The 20797-nt window shown below is 42.3% G+C and overlaps 1 protein-coding gene across 7 annotated transcripts in view; it reads left to right on the top strand.

Moving 5' to 3' along the window:
- Positions 1 to 20797, top strand: part of MBNL2 (muscleblind like splicing regulator 2) — a 161275-nt gene that overhangs the window by 88772 nt on the left and 51706 nt on the right. For all 7 annotated transcript variants that reach the window (XM_004423122.3, XM_014781830.2, XM_014781828.2 and 4 more), the window contains exon 3: positions 19393 to 19557. In XM_004423122.3, coding sequence (XP_004423179.1) covers positions 19393 to 19557 — 165 coding nt within the window. The remainder of the gene's footprint in view (positions 1 to 19392; positions 19558 to 20797) is intronic.

Genomic DNA, 20797 nt, shown 5'->3' with positions numbered 1-20797 from the left:
TCCGACACACTCTCATGATAAAAAGAAGTAAGTTTCTCTTCCACTTGGCAGCACTTCTACCACTTCCCCTCTCTTTTCTAGGGTCTTTTCCTAATTTCACATTTTTTTCATGATATCTACTATTTTCTTTGACCTGAGCAAAGTCATTAACAAATTACTTCACGCTGAAGTTTTAATGATTTCAGGGTTATTTTCATTGTAAAAGGCCTGAACCAGAAAGAGTAAGAAATATCTCCAAGATGTGAGTCTATAACGGTGGGGCTCAGAGACCCGGGAGACCTTCGGAATGCATCTTCCTTACATTGGTCTCACTGACTCCTAGTTTGCTCTAACGACAGCCATTGAGTTTAGACTTGAAATGTCAGTAGCCCACAACTTACATTCATTTATTATTTATCATTTACTACTTATAGGCTTCTGAAGAATTAAAATTCCTTTTTGAACATTAAAAAATTTTCTCTGAGCCCCTAGACTGCTAATTATGTTTTTACTATCTGTTGATCTAGAAGACACTTTACAAAAGTCCTTGTGAATTCAATTAACTGTTGTGTGTTTCAATCTGCATTTTATTCCTGACAACAGCATTTTATAACCTTGGAGACTATAATACATATATTTGCAAGATACTATTTAGTCTACAAGCACTGTTTGGTGGCATACACATCCATGTTCCCCTGGCAAAAACTCCCCTCCATTGACCTAGCAATGCTCTACAGAGGGAATATTTCAGAGTAAATTGATAATTTCACAGTAAAATAAGTTCCAGAAAGTTCTTAGAAGGAATTGCATGTATATGTGCCAAAAAGTGCCCCAATATCTCAGGACCATGAACTTGAAAATGGAGGCTCCATTTTCGGTAAAGGTCTGATACTCTTAGCATCCTAACATTTGCCAGACTAAAGGTGGGTCCAATCTGTTCACGTTAAATCCTGAAAATAGCAACTGAGCTGTCAATCTGATTATTCTGAGTCAAGTTTTCAGTGGTTCTCTCTGTTGTCCTTTTCTACACCTCTAGCTGCCCTCCAGCTCTCTCACGACACATTATTAGGCCCAGCCCTTTCACAGAGGGTACAGCAGGAGAAATTCATGTTCTAATCAGCCAATGTTCTCTTTGTAGGGTACTCATTAAATTGAAAAAAAAAAAAAAAAGATCTTATTGAACCGGAGGGGGAAACTGGGGGAAACGAGATTTGAGATTACTTGATATAGTGAGGTGTAAATTGGGTTGGCAGGAGTTTGACCAGGACTTTTCCGTGCTTGGTCACAAAGACTTTTTCTCCTCTTTCTGCTCTTCTTAGAGGAGCATCTGCAGCCTGTTGCTTAAACAGCCTTTGATGGATGGATTTATCCCTACAGCGCTGCTCCGAGAGGTGGTAGCAGAGACGGCCTGATCCATTCCTAGCTGTTTGGATTTTAAGGCTGAGGTGGAGGCTGAGGGGATAGCCACCCATCTCCTTTCAAGAAAGAGAGCAGGAAAGGTCAGGGGGCTGGCGTGCTGGAGCTATGGTGGCCCCCCCATTTGGGCCTCTTGTGTTTAAGCCCTTCATGCTCTCCCAGCCTCTGACCTGCATCCTGATCACAAGGGCAGTGCTAAACGGAGATCTGTATGAGATCAGCAATATTCAGTGATTGGGAGTCTGACATAATGCACTTTCTCATAATTTATTAAAGTTGCTAATACATTTAAAAACTACGTGAAGAACATGGAAACCTCTGGGTAATATCATCCAGTGCATTAACCCTCCACTGATTCTACATCTCAATCAGAGTCAAATCCAAAGTCCTTCTGATTGACCCATAAGGTTCTCCACTCCTTGGTCACCTCCCTCTCCTCACCCCTCCAGTCTTCATTACTACTCTTACTCTGCTCCAGCCACACTGTCCTGGTTGCTATTCTAGAGTACTCTAGGCACACTCCTGCCTCAGGACCATTGCACTTCCTGTCTCCTCTTACCAGGACCTACCAGGCTTGTTTTCCTGCCTCTTTCAGGTCTCAGCTGGCGTCTTCTCATTGAGACCTTCTTTAATCACCCTAACAAAAAATGCAAAGTTCCCCACCCACACACTTCCTATCCCCCTTAGATTAATTTTTCTCCCTAGCACTTGTCACCATCATACTCACTATATGTTTTACTTATTCATCTTGTTTAGTGTCTGTCTTCCCCCATTAAAATGTAAGCTCCCTGAGGGTAGGGACTTTGGCCTGTTTTGAGCATTACTCTTTCTCCAGTGTGGAGAGCAGTGCCAGCCACAGAGGAGGTGCTCATTAAATATGCACTGAATGAATGAATGATTGAAAATGGCAGTGAATTCTGTCCAAGGACATGATTATTGGAAGCATCTTGCCACGATATATTTCCTCTACCAAGACCATCAGCAGCTTGGACATCAAGGTCAGCAACTCCAGCTCTGAGGGCTTCCAGGAGGAGGGGAGGAGGCCAGATGACAGGATGCAAGGAATTTCGTCCTTGGCTTTAAAGAGAGCTAAGTTAGAATCCTGATTCTCCCACCTGCTAGCTCTGTGACCATCAACAAGCTATTCAACATAAGTGAGTTACTTCTCTCAATTCACTCAATATGTGAAAGAAAGATAATGATACCAGATTCCAGGTTGTTGTGAGAAGCAGGGTCAATGTATATAAAATATCTGGCATATAGCAAGCCTTCATGAAAATGAAAACTATTTTCATATATGTAAATTATTTGTATTAATTTGTAGTTGTTTGCATTATTGGTAAAAGGAATTCACATACTTGTTGGCATTTTCAATTTAGGGACTACATTGAGTCTATTTTAAAACTCCTTGTAATAGTACTTTTTGTCCTCATAGAAAAAAAAATCCTACTGCATATACTTTTATCAGATTCTGGTACGTATTTGTACTATTTAAGGATCATTAAATGGGAAGAAAGAGCCTCTAAAGCAGTGAAAATCATCTTCAATTTATATTTGTTCACCCCCGAGATTTCATCCCGCCAGGTTTACACGGGTCTTGTCTTGCAAAATCTGTGTCTTCCAAAGATTCATTTGTTTAAGCTAACATTGACGGTGTACATGCTCTCTTCGAGGCACTGTGCTCTATATTATTGGCTATTCTGAGACAAATGACAGAACTCCTGCTCAGGAGCAACTTTCAATAAAGCCCTGAGATTAAGTGCCGACAGCCCTAATGATGGGAGCAGGCATTAGGTGTTATGCACCGCCTGAGAGGTGCAGATTGCTGGAGAAGTTCAGGGAAGGCAAAAATACTTTCCCCAGGGTAGTTGGGGAGACGATGGAGAATGATTCATGCGAAGCAAGGTCAGTTAAACTGGGCCTTGGAAAGGAAGTAGAATTTGAACCATCAGAAATGGAGAAGAAGATAAAGGAATAGAAATGGCTTGAACAAAGTCATAGAGGAGGCAGGAAGGCATCAGTCCTCAGGTTTCCCAACTCCAACCAGACTTGGATCCAGGTTGCATGAAAAGAGAACAGCAGGAGTGAGACTGGAAAGGAAGCTCGCTGTCTGACAACACGAGAGGCCTTGCCCACAGAGAAGGACATCTGGACATCATTCTGGAAGGAATGGGTGTCCTGTGAGGTTCTGAGAGGGAGAGTGATGCACCCAGAGCCATAACTGAGGAGATTTGTTCATGGCTGTCAATACTTTCACATGCCCAGGCCTTCCAAACGTCCATCTCCAGACCACAGCTCTCTCTTGAACTTGCGATTCCTATCTCTAATGGCCTGCTTGACACCTCTGCTTTGCTATATGCTAGGCACCTCAAACTCAGTATGTCCAAAACACAATTCCTGCTATTTCCCCAAAACCTGCTTGAACCATGCCTTCTGCATCTCAGTTGATGTCAGTTCCACCCTTCCAGGGCTCAGGCCCAAAACGCTACGTCCTCCCTGACTATCTCTTTCACTTTCCGTATCAGGAAATCCTGTTGGGTCTACCCTCAAAACAGCACTAGAACCCACCACTGCTCACCACCTCCACTGCCACCAGCCTGGATCCAGGGGAGGGACTGCCACAGCGTAACTGGTCTCACCGTGCCTACTCTGGCCCCCACTGTCCATTCTCAACACCGTAGCCAGGGTGACCCTTCTAAAATGTCAGTCAGATCATGTCACTTTCTGTTCTCAAAATCCGCATTTCCTTCAAAGTGAACAAAGTCCTTACAATAGCCTACAAGGCTGTCCATGATCAAGCCTCTGTTACTTCTCTGACCTCCTTTACAACTCTGCCTTGGCGCAGGGTGCCCAGGGGCACTGTTCTCCTCGTGCACCTCCACGTGCACTGGCCTGAGGCAGGCCGGGCATGTTGTCTCCTTGGGGCATTTGCACTGGTTGTTCTCTCCACCTGGAATATGCTTCTCCAGATACAGGCCGTGCCCAACTCTCCACCTCCTTCAAGTCTTTGCTCCAAAATTACCTTCTCAGTAAGGCCGACCCTGCTTACCAAATTTAAAAGGGCAAGCGAAGCCCCTACAGCCCTCCCCATCCTATGTATCTTACTCTTTTTGCCCCATAGAACTTGGCACATTCTACTCTATACTTACGTATTTATACTTATTGCTCATTGCCTGTCTGCCCTAACTAGAAGCTAAGTTCCGTGAGGACAGGGATATCCGTGAGTTTTGTTACTGATATAGCCCATGTTCCTAGAATGTTTCCTGGCAGATAGTAGGTAGATATGCAACAAACATTTGTTGAGTGAACGAAGGGCTGAGCGCTGCTGGAGGGGAGATGGATGAGCGGTCTATTGTCAGCATGGGTCCACACCCAGTGGCTTGCACTGGCCTGATGGTGGCAGTGGGAATGAAAAGCGAGGGGTGATGCAGGAGACCAGTGGATACATAACCAGGGCCAGATAACTCCATGTGGGAGATGTGGGGCTTCGTGATAGATGAAGCACTTCTCAGTCACAGGTTCAATTCTGTGTGATCCTGTAAGATTCACTGGGCCCCAGAGCCAGGGGCCGTACGCCTCATTCTGCCCGACTATCTTTATTGATCACAGAAGCAACAGACGAAATTGAGTAGATAAAAACAAACAAAGTACTGGTCATATAAAAACAGCACAAAACTGCATGCCCTCCCTGTGGATCCCACACATTGTCAGACGCTGAGGTGCCCAGGACAGGCAGATGTTGCACACTGGGCTCGTCTAAAGGAGGTAGAGAGTTCCTCACCCTCCACACTGTTCTTGGGGAAACTGCCCTCATCTGGGGCTTTCGGCCTTTTCAATAAGCAAAGCATAGGTATGTGCCTAACACGCACAGCATAATTCTTGAACTATGGTTTGATATGTGCATAATCCATTGATCTCCCTGAAATCCAGGTGCCTCACCTGCAGATCCCGAAAGCTTGTGATCTCCCCAGAACAGGGTAGTCCCTGGGCTATTAATGGTGCCTCCTTCTGCCCTAATACCTGGAGATGTGCTGAGAGTGGCCTACTTTGGTTGTTCCCTTCAATTATCAGTTTGATGTATTAAAATTCAACCATACTTATAAACTGTACTCAATCACTTTAATTGGATTTGTAAGAATGTATGATTTATGAAACATTACATGGGTCCTTTAGGCTAATATTAGACTTAAATAGTACTTATTACTATGGCTTTTTCCCTTTCTTCTATTCATGTGTATATTCACTGCAGATCTATGTATCTAGAGTTTCTTAAAGATAGGAGCGATTTATTTTTCATCTTTGCATCCACTTGGGCCTAACATAGTACCAGGAATATGGTAGGAATCAGTAATTTATATTCTCAGAGTGTGGCAGTTTTGGCTGAACCAGGCTGAGTAGGTTCAAATCTTGGATCTTCTCCTTACTAGCTGTGTGACCTTGGGTAAGTTACTTAACCTCTCTGAGCCTTGGCTTCCACATTTGCAAAATGAAGATGAAAATAAGACCTACCCCAGAGGCTTATAATGAACAAGAACAAGATTATTCCTGTAAAGCCCTTAGCCTTATGCTTGGCACATCTCAAGCTTTCAATAAACCTCATTTTTATAATTATAAGAATATGTGAAAGAAGCACAGTGATTAATAGCAGTGACACAGGGGTCACATTGCCTGGGTTGAAATCCTGGTTCTACTTCTTGCTACCTGCATGACCTAGGACAAGATTGTTAATCTCCCCAAGCCTCAGGTCTCCCATCTATAAACTGGAGATCCTAAGAGTGCCTCCCTTTCTCATGGGTTTGTCTGAGACAATGCATGTGAAACACTCAGCACAGTGCCTAACGTGTATATAAAAGTAGTCAATAATAATAATAATGGGATTTATTTGCTCAATAAATGTTACCAATATTATTTCCATATATGTAATTCTCTTTTTAAAAAACCATTGGATTCTCTAATAATGGATCGATTCAGTTTACAAGTAAATTTGACCAGCAGTTTCTGGACTATCAGGAGCTTAAGTATCCAACCAATAGCAACAAATGGGGAACATTTAGCGTTTGCTAAAGGAAGATGCTTCCTCCACAAATAATTTATGGAGAGGTCCTAAGAGGGAGAGAGAGTGATGTCATCTCTCGACATTTGGCTGGATCCAACCAGAAGGAACTCCAGAGTCTGGAGTTAGTTCTGCCCACTGGACAGAAGAGATGTTGATCGTGAGCCCAAGAGTGCTGTCTCAAAGTCTTCACCTTCCCAGGTACATTTTGAAGAAATATCCAGCAGCAGGAAGCCTGAGAAAAATTAGCAGGGTGTTCACTGAGGGTGGGTGACAAATCCAGGAAGATGACCCCTGCTGGGTCTGTGGGCAGGCAGCAGCTGTCCCCACTGGGCCACAGGGCCCCTCCCATGGGCAGGGTTTTCCAGATGCAGAAGCCAAGCAGAGCTCCAGCCTGGGGAAGGAGCCTGGAGGGAGGAGGATCTCAGACCCGAAACATGGAGGTGAAGAGAGAAGCTCTGTGGTACCCTTGAACGTAAGAACTGGGACACCCAGTGGGTGAACAAGATCCAGAGGAAGGCAGAAATTTGGGGCTTGGGACAGAGCAGTCATCTAGCCATCAAACAGGGGTATTGAGTCGGTATCAGCCAGGTGCAAAGACCCAGCCTCAGTTCAGGGTGTGTCCTGGGAACCTGGGAAAGAATGAATGGGTGAGGTGGTCAGGAGGGTGGAATTACAGGAGACATGGACTGAACACAACAGGCCTCTTCTCTGTACCCTCTTCTCTACCATCGTCCCTCTGTGCATCCAAGTGCCTGTAAGGGTGGCCTCACTTCATGAGTGAGACCACGGAAATGCATATCGAACTTTGTAAAAGCAACTTCAAATGCTGGCCAAATTTACCCATTTTCTTTGACGTTCTTCCTGCTTGACTGAACGATCCCCTCCTCTCCCTGGCCCCATGCAATTTTAATATCAAGGACAATTTTTATCAAATCTTTCTCTGTAATCAGGATATAAAAATTATCCCAACATTTCTCTTTGAAAATGGATCTTCAGAGACTCAGTAGGCCTTTATGCATTACTAATGAGTTCTTTAGTGAAACATTTTGTCTTTTACTAAAATAAATCTCTCCTATTAAGTCTTCCATATGAAAAATCTGATAGCATTTAAGCTGACTAGTTTCATTTGCAAAAAATCATTGTACTCTTTAAGGATTTGGAAGTTGTTGTAGTTTATTTTTGATCAGACTGAGGGATCTTGTTACCTGAGTTCATGAAAAAAATTAGAATACACATTCACAGAACCAAATCTTTGTGTTAGAATATAGCATAGTGTTTTGCTGGTGTAGCCTCTGTTCTCATGAGAAAATGCATTATCTAGCATTTCTTATAGGTGACTACATCAGTTTCCCAGTGCTGCTGTAACATGTACCACAAACTGGGTAGCTCAGAACAACATAAATTTATTCTCTCATTGTTTTGGAGGCTAGAAGTCTGAACAAGGTGTGAGCAGGGCCCTGCTCCCTCTGAAGGTCTAGGGAAGGGTCTGTTCCAGGCCTCTCTCCCAGCTTCTGATAGCCTCAGACGTTCCTTGGCTTAGAGATGGCCATCTTCTCCCTGTGTCTCTTCACATTGTCTTCCCTCTGTGTATGTCTGTCCCTGTGTCTGAATTTCTCCTTTTTATGAGGACACCAGTCATATTGGATTAGAGCCCATCCTGATGAACTCATCTTAACCTAATTGCTTCTATAAAAACCCTATCTCCAAATAAGGTCACATTCTAAGGAAGTGGAGCTTAAGACATCAATATATCTTTCCAGGAAGACACAATTCAACCCGTAACACTGACCATCCAGTGTCACCTTCCTAACCTTCGTTATCACACAAGGTTGCCCACACTGTTCTAAACAGATCTTTCATATGTCAAACCAAAAACCTGTCACCCCATAGCTTCTCCCACTGACAGCAAGGGGCAGTGGAGAGGGCATATTTTTTAGTCATGGGACACTAGAAGGTAGCCCTGGTTGAGTTTAACAACATGGCCTTGGAAAGTATCTTCAAATCTCTCTGGGCTTCATTTTCCTTACTTTTAAATTGTGGTAACATTACAAGAATGTTGTGAAGCTGTAATAAGATACTGTGTGTGAAGAATGCTTTTCAAGGTGTGATCCAAATGTTCCAGCGGATTTCAAAAAACGGCTCTGCAGTAGGGCAACAGCACAGACTCCGCAGCCAGTCTGCCTGTGTTGGACGCCCAGCTCTCCCACTTACTACCTATACGACCTTGGAAGGTTAGTTCCTGTCTCTGTGCCTCCCTTTCATCCCATGACGTGGGAATATTAACAGTCCCTCTGGTAAGATCTTGTATTGAAGATTAGAATATGATCTACAAAACGCACTTAGAACTGCCTGGTACGTGACACATGCACTGTTATATAAGTCTTAGCTATTTTTATCAAGGGTAGGACCACGTCTTACCCTGTGTGCAATTCCATCCCGGATTCTGGCATAGAGGAGATGCTCCAAAAATGTTTGTTGAATGAATAAAGGAATGGAGGCATGAGGCTTCTACCTTCTGGAGACAGATAAGTCCCACACTCTTCTGTGTAATGCCACTCAGTTTATCCTTCCCGAAGCAGTGCATAAACGCCCATACAGTGGGGCAAGATGCCACGCCCTACAGCTTCCCAGGCTGTTTTTTCTGAACAAAGTACAGCTTCTTCCTGCTGCAGTTCAGTTTGCAGGTCAGTCCCAAGGCGCCAAGTAATCCAAACCAGCCTGAGAGGAGTGTTCTTTTCTTGCATTAGTGAAAATGAATGCGCTCTTAAAAGGGTACCCTATCTCTCCTTCTCCTTCTGGTGCTTCTTCACCCAAGCGTCCTTGTTTTCCTGGTCTTTTTCTCAGTCGTCTTCCTCATCCTCCCCACCCCTTCCCCATGCCCTGCTCCATACCTCACCCACCCCGTCTCCCTCCTCCTCCTGGAAGACTTCCCAGCTCTGACACCAGCAACCAGGCCACTCTGGCTTTGTCACAAGTATATTGATAATCAAGTGTGATATGCAAAATATTTTAATATAAACATCTCCCAGGTAGGCAGCAACCAATCAGAATGTACCAGAGCTGGGTCTTGGAGGTCCCCTGCTGAGCCAGATTTAACTCTGATTCCTGGGATCCAGGAGGGGGAGGTGGTGGGATTTAGGAGGAGGGGCTGGAGTGACCAGAGAAGTGCGGAAAACACCTGACACTCGACAGGCTTGGGACAGTGGCTATGTTCTAACTGGGACAGGAGCATTTCCAGGATTTTGATGAATGGCCCAGCTGTACAGGAGCATACCCGCTAAATGTCAGCCTTTAAGGCTGACTGTCTGTCTGTGTCCGAATTCCAGGAAGCCCTCTGTGGGGGCAGCTGATTCACCACATGGTTTTCAAATCAGACTGAAATAGACTATACAATAACAGAAGCTGTATAATAAGGTTTTGTATCTTTGGATAGATTTCACTTATTTAGAAAATGACCAGCTTCTGGAACTGGTAACAATTGATGATAAAAATAGCAGACAATATTTACTGAGCGTTGACTTTGTCCAGGTGCTGTGTGATGGCCTCTGTGAGGCTTCAGGAATTTAACCCCCACAGAATGGTTGTGAACTAGCCTGGCTTGTTTTTTTTTAAAGATTTTATTTATTTACTTTTCCCCCCAAAGCCCCAGTAGATAGTTGTGTGTCATAGCTGCACATCCTTCTAGTTGCTGTATGTGGGACGCGGCCTCAGCATGGCCAGAGAAGCAGCGCGTCGGTGCGAGCCCGGGATCCGAACCCGGGTCGCCAGCAGTGGAGCGCGCTCACCCAACCACCAAGCCACGGGGCCGGCCCTAGCCCGGCTTGTTTTAATTCACCAAATTGCCAACTCTTACTCCCCACCCCCTTCCCTCCACATACACCCCACTTGATAGTCTGGTAAAGACGTTGGCTCGAATGTGAAATGTCCCTTCCTCTGGAGTCATCCTTGGCCACTACACAAGGTGGAGCCCCTGTAGTGAGTTCACACAGCGCCTTGAATTCTGCTATGGTGGCATTGATCACTCTGTGTTTTAATTGTCCATTTAATATCACAGGCTTGGCACATAAAAGGGGCCTAACCAGATTTGCTGAAGGAAAGAAAGGAGGACAATCATTTGATAACACGCATTGAGTGCCCACCGTGTGAGGGTCCCTGTACTGTGGGCTTTGAAGAGAAGTATAAGTCATAGACTAGAAAGACCTGCCCTCCCCCACAGGAAAAATCCTAATGCTGTGATATTAATATTTCATAGAGTTTCTGTTTCACCCATGGCCAAGGTGATGCACACATTCATGAATGTGATGCTAGGAAATCTAGACACTATGAAGTCCAACAGCCAGTAGAGTGCTTTTGTTATGTTGATGTATCATCACAATCCACACTAACCAATGTACCTCTGTGACTCAGAAGACATTTATCTTCTAGTTAAATAAAATAATTTTCAAATGAAGCATCTGATGCCTGGAAATTCGTTTCCTTAAATCTCTGGAGAGCGGAGGGGCTATTTTTGGTCTCACTGATTTCTCTTGACTGGCACATTTTCAGTTAACATAAAGTTAACAGGATAGATAATCCTTACCAGTAAAGACAGGGCTTGGCCTCTTAATCAAACTGTCAAATGCCTCTTCCCAATCACAAGACACAAGTAGTAGAGAAACTAAAACTGCCTAGGCAACCAAAATCCATTTAAAAAAAGAGATTTAAACATGCTTTGAAATGGCAAACTGCAAACAATTGACCCTCTTTGCCTCTCCTCCTCATTTATTAGTTTTTATGTTCTGCCTATTTAAAATGGTCACAAAATTGTCTTAACAGCATACGCCAACAGTGCTTGCAGGAATAGGGCAGCCAAATTGGCATAATAATGAATGAGTCACAGATCTATTCAGAAAGCCCTGGTGACGGCCCCAAGGCTTTCCAGCTTCCCCGGTGATAATAGGTGGCCCTAAATCCACATCTGGAGATGGGAAGATTCAGAAGCCTTTGCAGCTCCATCTAAGGACGGCAAAAGCACTGGCATTGGAGGGGAGCCCTGGGCATCACCCCCGTAGCCCAGGCGCAACAGTAGAATGATACATTATGCCTGTTCGTATGGTTTTCTGGGAAGAATGCAAACTAAACTACAGTTCCCATTGTGACGTAGGCCATCCACCTACACAGCCTGATCCACACTTTTCCTTATCCTGCCCTAAACTCATAGCTGTACCATGACAGGTAGTGGGTAGGAGATGTTGGTAACTGACTATCAGTCTTTGTGATTTTCCCTAGTTTCCCAGTCTGGCTACTTTTCCAATCTTCCTTATATCTTCCCACACATTTCCTCCATGCCATGGAAGCAACAGAGTGAAAGAAACACACCCCAGAAAAGAGAAGATTGTAAATATTCCTCTTTTATCTGTCTTTAATCAGTACAACATTTTATGCTATTTACCAAGAGAATTGCATATATAGACTATAAAAGATGAATTGTAACATAAATTGAACTAAATTACTAATAAACAGAAAGTTCTTATTATAAATTCATACATAATATTGACTATATGAGCAATTGTTCATTTCAATGGAAGTTCTGGTTATCATTTGCTTGAAACGATTCCCCAAATCCACAGTTTCCTCTAATTCCGATGCCCTATGTGCTTGTATTTTATTGCTGTATTATGTGGTTGGAACTAATATACAAGGAGCTCATGTAGTTCAATTAGTTTATTTAAATTCAAAAGAAGCCTAAAAGCCTAATCTGTCACTGGCCTGACAGTAGAGCTATGCAGTCCCATAGTTAATGTTATCCATTAAGCCCTCATGTAAACAACCATTTTCTCCCCCCACACTTTTACTTGCCCATATCCTTCTGGAAATGTGCTGGAGAAGGAAGAGAAAGTTCAGACCAAACGTTAAACTCAGCCTGTGCCACCTGACTTAGACCCATAAAAATGATGAACCGATATAAATCAAATCAAGCTCTTTATTTTTTTCCCCACTTTCAAAAACCTTGAGAGATTTTGAAACTGCAGGGAAACCGAGGCTGTGAGTGCATCTGATCTACCCAGTCAGCTTAGTCACTTAGAAAACTGCTAAACAACTTACATGTCACAAGGACCAAAACAGTGGTCTAGTTGATTGAATTTTTCCGTTCAAGCTGTGTACACTGTAGGTACTTAATAAATCCTCCCAGACTTAATCGATTTTGCCTTAATTTGCCATTTCTGCTGATATGCCTCATGTCTCCTCTGTCACACAAACTTCTCATAATTCTCAGAACGTTATCGGGACTGTTGCCAACATACCTCCCTGGTGTCACCTTTTATTGTGACTGTTGGTTTTATGGCTTTCCCCTTTTACTGGATTAGGAACATTCAAGGGGGAAATAGATGTGGAATAGGCAATGTATAGCAAATTACTATTTTTTCAGTGCAAATTTTGCTGTCTCTCAAGCTCTCACAACCATCAGAAGGAGATGAGATATGGGAATATGATCACCTCCATTTGACAGATGAGAAAATTGAGACAGACTATTATAAATTATTCGTAAAAGTTCATATAACCATTTTGGGATGAATCCACAACCAGAATTCCAGGATTTTCCCACTATAATGAGTAGTTGCTTTAATCTCTAGATTAGTCATGCCATGTTAATCAGCCCTGGCAACTTTCAGCAGGAAAGATATCAAAGAAAAAACAGATCTGAGGCTCTTCTGAAGAGAGAAATGGCCAATGTTGGCATCGATTATGAGAACAAGAAAAATAAAGGGTTAAAGATCTTGGTAGACAGGCCAGAGAGAAGCACAGTGATGGAGAAATTGAACTAGTATTAGGAATGTTGTTTTTAATACTACATAATTTTATCTACTATGCAGAAGTGTTAATAGTAATAGTAATAATGATGATGATGATGATAATAATAATAAAACTTATAGAGGGCCTACTATGTGCCAGGAACTGTTCAAACACTTTCTACTTGTTAACTCTTAATCTTTACCAAAAGTCTATGAGGCAGAAACTGTTGTTAGCCCCATTTTACAGATGTAGCAACTGGAGACCACAGGGTCCCTCAGCAAGAACAGCAGAACTGGATTTTAAACCAAATAGTCCAGTTCCAGAGACTGTTCCCTCTACCACCAGTTTAAACTGCTTGTCCAGGAGAGGTTCCAAGAAAGAACAGGTTTCAGGAATGTAACACCAGGACAAGAGCATCTTTCCTGACATCAGGATTTCACTAAGTTGGTTTCACACATGTGGAATGCAAGGGAATCTGAGAGGTCCTTCCATCGCTTTTCCATGATCCGCTTTGGGGTCCAAAGCAGGCTCCTGGACTGAAACTGTCCCTGCAGGCCACTTTCAGGGCACGTACTATCTGCTCTCAATCATTAGAGTCAGCGTTTTCCATTCCACAGCCTGGCCTGCTCGCTTGAAAACACTATCATGTGCTGAAAGCAGTGAATGGCCAAGACTCACCTGGAAGAGACAGAATTCAGTAGATCAGCCTGTGGCCCCGGCCCTCAACTGGAATTATCTCCCAAAAGGGCCTTTTTAGAGTCTGCTGATCAATAATGTGGCTCACACCACGACAGAATTCAAATTATTCCCAAGTAATACATACAGCAGGGTCCTGTGAACTGTTTGAATTGTAGATCTATAACATCCATTGCTTTTCCTATGGAAAACTAATGGGATATAGTGGTCTCTTAGCTATTCCTATGGGCAAAAACTCCTATTGTTAGTCCCTTTAACAATCTCCTAATTAATCTGTTTTCTTTTTTGCTTCCATATTTTAATTGACTTTTTCAATTAGCATACTAGGAAAAGATTCTAAAAATTACTTGTTTTAAAATAAGCAATTAGAAAGTCTCATTTTCCAATTATGCTTTTTCTTTCTCACACCAACCTGATTCTGAAACCTTTTCTTAGCCAGAGCTGCATTTATCCTATCCCATGCCGTGTAATGTAATGGCCATGTAATTCTGATAGCTCCTATCTGTTGTTCTGCCAAGTACATATTACAGTTATCTAGCATCTTTCTTCATCCTGTTGAGAATCAACATGAGTACTCTGTATTAGAATCTTCCATGGTCGCTTGTTTTAATATATGTAATTCAGCTTGAATTTCTTACTTCTAACCATCCTCCCTAATCTAAGTATTCCTGGGGTAAAGATTATTTTTGGAAGTAGAGTAAACTGCACAAATCCTATGTAAACTCCATCAGAATTCTGTTATTGTTTTTAAATAAGTGGTCTCCAAACAATGCAAGCTATAATAAAATTAGAGATATAAAATCTAATAATCAGGGTACAATTTTACGTGTAGCATAAAGCATAAATCTGATCTTGTTATTCACCTGATTAAAAGTGTTCAAGTTCATCCCCCTTAACTTCTCTGTTCTCTGGATCCGGTCCACTGCTTCCTGCTTCACCTCTTTGTATCCCTCGACTCCAACCCACACCCCGTCTGTACTCCAGCCCAGAGGAACTTCACGCAAGCCCGCGGAGGGTCCGTTCTCCTAGCACCTTCTCTTCCTCTTTCTCTCGTTTTGTATTCTCCCGCTCAGCACACACACACATATCCAAACACACACTTCGGCCACCACTCACTCCCTTGCCAAGTTCCTTCTCATGCTTCAGGTCTCAATTTCAATGTCACCTCTTCAGAGTCCTTCCCTGACCCACTCATCTCAGTTCTGACCCTCTCCCACCAATCTCTCTCAGCATTCTCCTCCAGGACACGTATCACAATTTGCAATTATACATTTATCTGTGTCACTATGTGGTCAATATCCATCTTCACCACTAGACTGCAGGCTTCAGGAAGGGAGGCAGCATATCTTGTGCTTGCTGACCTTTGCTTGACTAGCGCTTAGCACGACGCCTGGCACATGGTAGGATCTCAGTAAACATTTGTTGAATGAATGAATGAACAGGACCCTAGCCTGAAAGTATACCAACAACAATGGTGAGTTTGATCTAACCGCTGGTTTCCATACCTGGTGTGTCCCACCTGGGGTGGGCAAAGCCCCTGAGGGCCTGTGTAACTCAGGAGCTGCAATCTTCACATTAGTCCCTGGTGTGGGCCCATTGCCTGGCCTTCGCCTGGGCTCCTGTTTTCCAGTTCCACAAGATTCTTCACAAGAACCCTGGAATGGCACCGCTCATCTCCATGCCACAGAAGCTGCGCCAGTATCCTTCTCTAGGGGCTGGACCCCACCTCTCTTATCTCTCGGGAAACAGTGTTTAACCAAGAACTAAAAGGGAGGAAGAGTTAAAATAAAACAAAAAACAATCCTAGCAGCCACAGGAAGACTTTTCCAAGACATTTTTATCTTTGTTTCTTGGACTAAAATCAGGAGACATTATTTTTGACTCTTCTGTTTTGTTTCACAATGATATACGAAGACGCTTTACATTTCTGCACACTGCCCTCTCCCTTCGGTTATGACAACTTGCTTTGATAATCAACAGTTTTTGTGTGATGATGCATATCCTGACAAATCTTACGCCTTAAGGAAACTTTCTTACAAATTGTTTACTGTGTCAAATAGCTTGTTATATTTTGACAGTAGCTTTTCCTTTCGGATTTTAGAATACTATAGGATCCCTTACTAAAAGTCTGCTGCCTAGAGTTCCCCAGTGCTTGAATAGTATGCCTCAGACATCCAGGGTGCAGCACACTTCAAAGTGTTAATACCAGATTGAACTAGGGTTCAGGGCTGTGTCTGTAAATATGGATACTTGCAGAAATACCCTGTAGAACTGAAAATAATTTTAAATATATTTGAATAAGTATAATTAAAGAGCTTTTATCATGTTTTGAAGTGAAAGTTTATTCTACAGAAGAACCAAAAGCCAATCAAAATACAACTAAATCTGTGATCCTGCACTTACTGTAAACAAAAATGTCATTTACAAACATGTTTTCTTTCCTTGGTAACAGTAACACACTTACTCGGTGCTTACTACATGCCAGGCACTTCTCTAAACCTTGTGCACTCTCTTAATCCCACAATCGCCGTTACAGGAAAATACAACAATTATTTTCATTGTACAGATGAAGAAACTGAGGCACAAGAAATTCAAGTAATTTGCTCAGTTACACAGGTAGGAAAGGGCAGAGCCAAATTATGTGCCCAGGCATCTGCCTCCAGAGCCCGTGAGCTTAACCACTCCTCTATTCCCCTACCAATGGATAGATCCAGGCAAATAATCTTTTTCCATTCCCAAATCCTTACATTTATTTTGTTATATTTTAAATTTCGTTATGCATCCTATTATTTTTTGAAAGATAATGCTAGATCTTTATCCTCCCTGGATTTTAACGATTGCTAATAAATAGCTTGGTATAGTGGTGTAATTGAGTCAAGTAGACCCGGATTTAGAATCCAGCTCTACCGTTTACCAATTATATGACCTTGGGAGAGTTTCTTAATCTTTCTGAGCTCATCTGCCATTTTGTAAAATAGGAGAAAATGAGATAACCAGGTATAAATTGTCTGGCATGTGGGTGATCAATAATATACCTTACTCCAAGTGTGTAAGTAAGGACACTAGGAAATTACATTAATTCTCATGAAAAAGAAGCTTTCATCAATAAATTACAATTTGATGTTGTAAATCATGTTCTATTGGCTGAAAATAGTTTATGAAGTTCCCTAAGAGTCCCAGTTGTATCAAGAAATAACAGCATTTACAAGAAAACCATATTTTTCCAGCCTAATCGAAATTCTTACATGTAGCTACAAAGTATTATATTAGAAAACTAGTGATCAAATTGACAATTATATGAGTGAGCACAACTTAACAGCCAAACTGGTAGACGTGTGGATGTTTCACTAATTCTATCTCCGTTCTATGGAATTCTGATTTCCTGAATCCCTCCATTAGGCCCATCTGTACGTTTGTGCACATAGGCCCGTAAGTGTACCTTGTATACATGAGCCTTTCTGGGTGTCAGCTTCCAAATGAAGTGATTGTGCTTAAAGAGGGTTTGGGTTGAGGTTGTCAGAGAGAAGCCTAGGATGGCTTATTCTCTATATAAGAAATGTCATCCCGTTCAATCTTCCCCCACCCCTACTGATGTAGCTGTGTCTGTATCCCATGACCACGTCCTATCATCGATGATAAGAACATACTTGGGCACCTGACATAAAGGCAGCCAATCCAGAGACTGGTCACATACTTATGTTGTAGGAACTGGCCTAATCTGAATGTTTTCTTAGAGATTTGGTTTGAGCAAACTGAGAAACTAAGGCAATTGTCAAGGGAGGACAGAAAGGGAAGTAAAATAAGAGATACGAAGCAAGTTGGTAGGGCTAGAGTGACTCTGGCAAGTCACAAAGCAATGAACAATGTAAAATTAGGATAAAAAAATTATCCCCAAAAATTGCAGAGAGAAGCAGAGAGAGATTCCTAGACTGCTTTGAGTTAGATTATTTTTCAGGTGTGGTTCCATTTTACCTGTGTCTTTACGATAGACTTTCCAATACTTGACCTGGGATGTCTGTTTCATACATAGGAAGCTGAATGAAACACCTACAATATGATCTTGAGACTAAGGAGACACTCTGACGTTGCCTATTGTTATAGAATTTTATTAGCAAAAATGTGACCAATTTTCCTTCTGATGTCCCCAGCACCCCGCCTCTGTGTCCTCCCTGCAGAGGGTAACACATCTCTAATGTTGCTAGCAGTGGGGCCTCAGGACAGCATCGGTTGATGAGCCCAGACCTCCAGGACTGAGCCTGGACCGACATCTGCCCTTCTCCATGGTGGTGGAGGAAGAATCACACTCTAGAGAGAGAGCCTGTACTGCCAAAAGTGCAGCTGAAATTAGCGGGAGACAGAGTGAGGACTCCAGATGTTTAGAATTACGATGACTATAAACAAATTTGTTTCCCCAGATCCACCAAGCTTGCTTTTTAAAATTATTTTTATATCCAGTAAACAAACCCATATTCTCTTTTCTTGGTTGCAAATAGACTAATTCTTTAGGGAATGATAATACTCATGCTGGCTAACACAGTTTGCTCTGCTTTCTCCAGAAATTGCATCATTCACGCATCAACATGATCCTCTCAACTGGTAGTTTTGAAAACTTGGGAATTCAGTATAAACACTACCATTTGCAATTACTCTTTAAGACTGGTTTTATGCACACCTGTCACCTAATTAATGTTTTTTTCACTCTACTAACTTTAACGTCCAAATATTACTGAAGCAATAAATGCTCTTCACTATGTCACATCATGACATTAAATTTGATACAGATGTCATGGGAGTGGGGCAGGGACATGGCATATTAGCTTTTATGGAGCAAACTAATCAGTTGCAGGTGATTATCTGAGTTTATGCCTGGAAATTTCATCTGTGCGTCTATTACTAAGACATGTCCACTCTTATAATACCAATGCCTCTTCTTCTATAGGTTGAATTAGGGATGTCTTCAGCCAATCCAGAATACACATTTCAAGGTCTTATTACTGTCCCCGCTGCGCAAATTTGCCACATAATTATTCATATTTTGTCTTCACTCCAGCATGCACAAACCAATATATAGCAAGTTCAAAGCCTCCTTTTGATAAGTCACAATAAATATGCTCCTCTGATGGCCTTCCACACTGCCCACGCTTTACTCTTAGCAGTCACATTTCTTTAGAGTCTGTTGTCAGAGTTAGAATCCATTAAAAACAACAACAAAAAAATCTCAGGAAGCTTCTTTGCTCAACAGGTTTGAGCAAGGTTGATAATCATCTAATGCCTGATTCACTCATGTATGTTCCAACTCTGTTGTTTGTTCCAACATATGCATGCATACAGACACACATGTGCGTGCATGGGCACACAGATATACACCTGGGATCCTTGCCTTTGTATATATGGAGCGATTATGAAATGGTTGACAACAGAATGAGAAAGCTACTTACAACAGTTCTAAAACAAAAATGTTCGTTTTACAGGGCCGTTGTTCAAGAGAGAACTGCAAGTATCTTCACCCTCCAACACATTTAAAAACTCAACTAGAAATTAATGGGAGGAACAATTTGATCCAGCAAAAAACTGCAGCAGCGATGCTTGCCCAGCAGATGCAATTTATGTTTCCAGGAACCCCACTTCATCCAGTGGTGAGTACATCGCATCTAATGATGGGCTTGGTGATTAAAGTGTTGGTACAAGCAATGCCACATTGACCTCCCTCTACTTTGTCTCAGGCTAAAATTAAGGCAAATAGCTTTGAAGCTAAATAGATGTTAAAAATAGGGTTTTAAAAAATTATTTAAATGGAAAAATGTGTGTGGAAACAGTAGGCGAAGACAATTTCTAATCAATATCTGGGAAGTCTCTGTCACTCCAACTCTTTCTCACCAGTAAGCCCCATATTTGAACCATCTTAGAATGGAAATGGTTCTACATTTTCATTTAGAGTATGAATTGATGATTTATGTAAAGAGGTTTTGATGCCTAAAACATTTTTAGCGATGTAGCAGATAGATTATTTAGTTCAATGGTATCATTCTAAGGATGAGGCAAATAAGAAACCAGAGAAGTCCAATGATTTAATGCCATGCAGCTAGTAGGTTGTGGAGCTGGGACTGAAACGCAGACATCTTGACCACAGCGCTGTCTGCAGTCTGCTCCACCTGGAGCCTGACAGCAGCCTCAAAGAAAGCTCCATTACCCACCCACGCCTACTGCCCCTCAGAGGCCTGCAAAGGGGTGGCAGCCGTGGAGAGAACCACAAGATTAAATGCCCAAGAGAGTTCAGTCTATGAATGCGCATTGTGTGATATTTTCTCCCTGATTTCTCAGTGTTTGAAAGTACTTCCTTAAAGGTCTGGAAATCGTTTTAGGAATGAGGCACTGGGGGAAAGGAGTGCCTTTGGCTTTAGTGGATTTCATTTACATTTGTAATCATTTGTCAGAAAAAAGCTAATTTTTTAAGAAACAAAGCCAGTGAAGTGAGTGAAATTTGCTATTTTAAAAAGGTACATACACAAAAGACTATTGTTTAAAAATCAGTCTTTATTGTATGAAAATTCTATGTTATTGAAAGCTGCTAAATTAAAAGGGATAGCTACCAGTGAGTTAAATTTTCTTATTGTGTGGCTGTGAGAGGAGACGGGGCGGGTTGGGGGTGACCCAGGAAGAGAGGAGAGAATCTGGGCAGATCGTTAGCAATTCTGCTGTCTCAAGGTTTCTGCTCAAGAATGGTGGCACAAAGTAGCCAGGCACAAGCTCTGCCCAGAGTAAAAAAAGTGCCAGGTGCAGGGGGCTCTGAGATAAATAAGATACAGTCTTTTGGGGGTGGACAGACTCAGGCACAGGTCATTATGATTGGGGATGAAGCAGCAAAGGCTGCTTGGA

The sequence above is a fragment of the Ceratotherium simum genome, chromosome 10 (genome assembly GCF_057802395.1).
Source record: "Ceratotherium simum simum isolate JZ-2026a chromosome 10, ASM5780239v1, whole genome shotgun sequence".
In the NCBI taxonomy this organism is placed as follows: Eukaryota; Metazoa; Chordata; class Mammalia; order Perissodactyla; family Rhinocerotidae; genus Ceratotherium; species Ceratotherium simum.
This window is presented reverse-complemented; position numbering and strand designations above follow the sequence as displayed.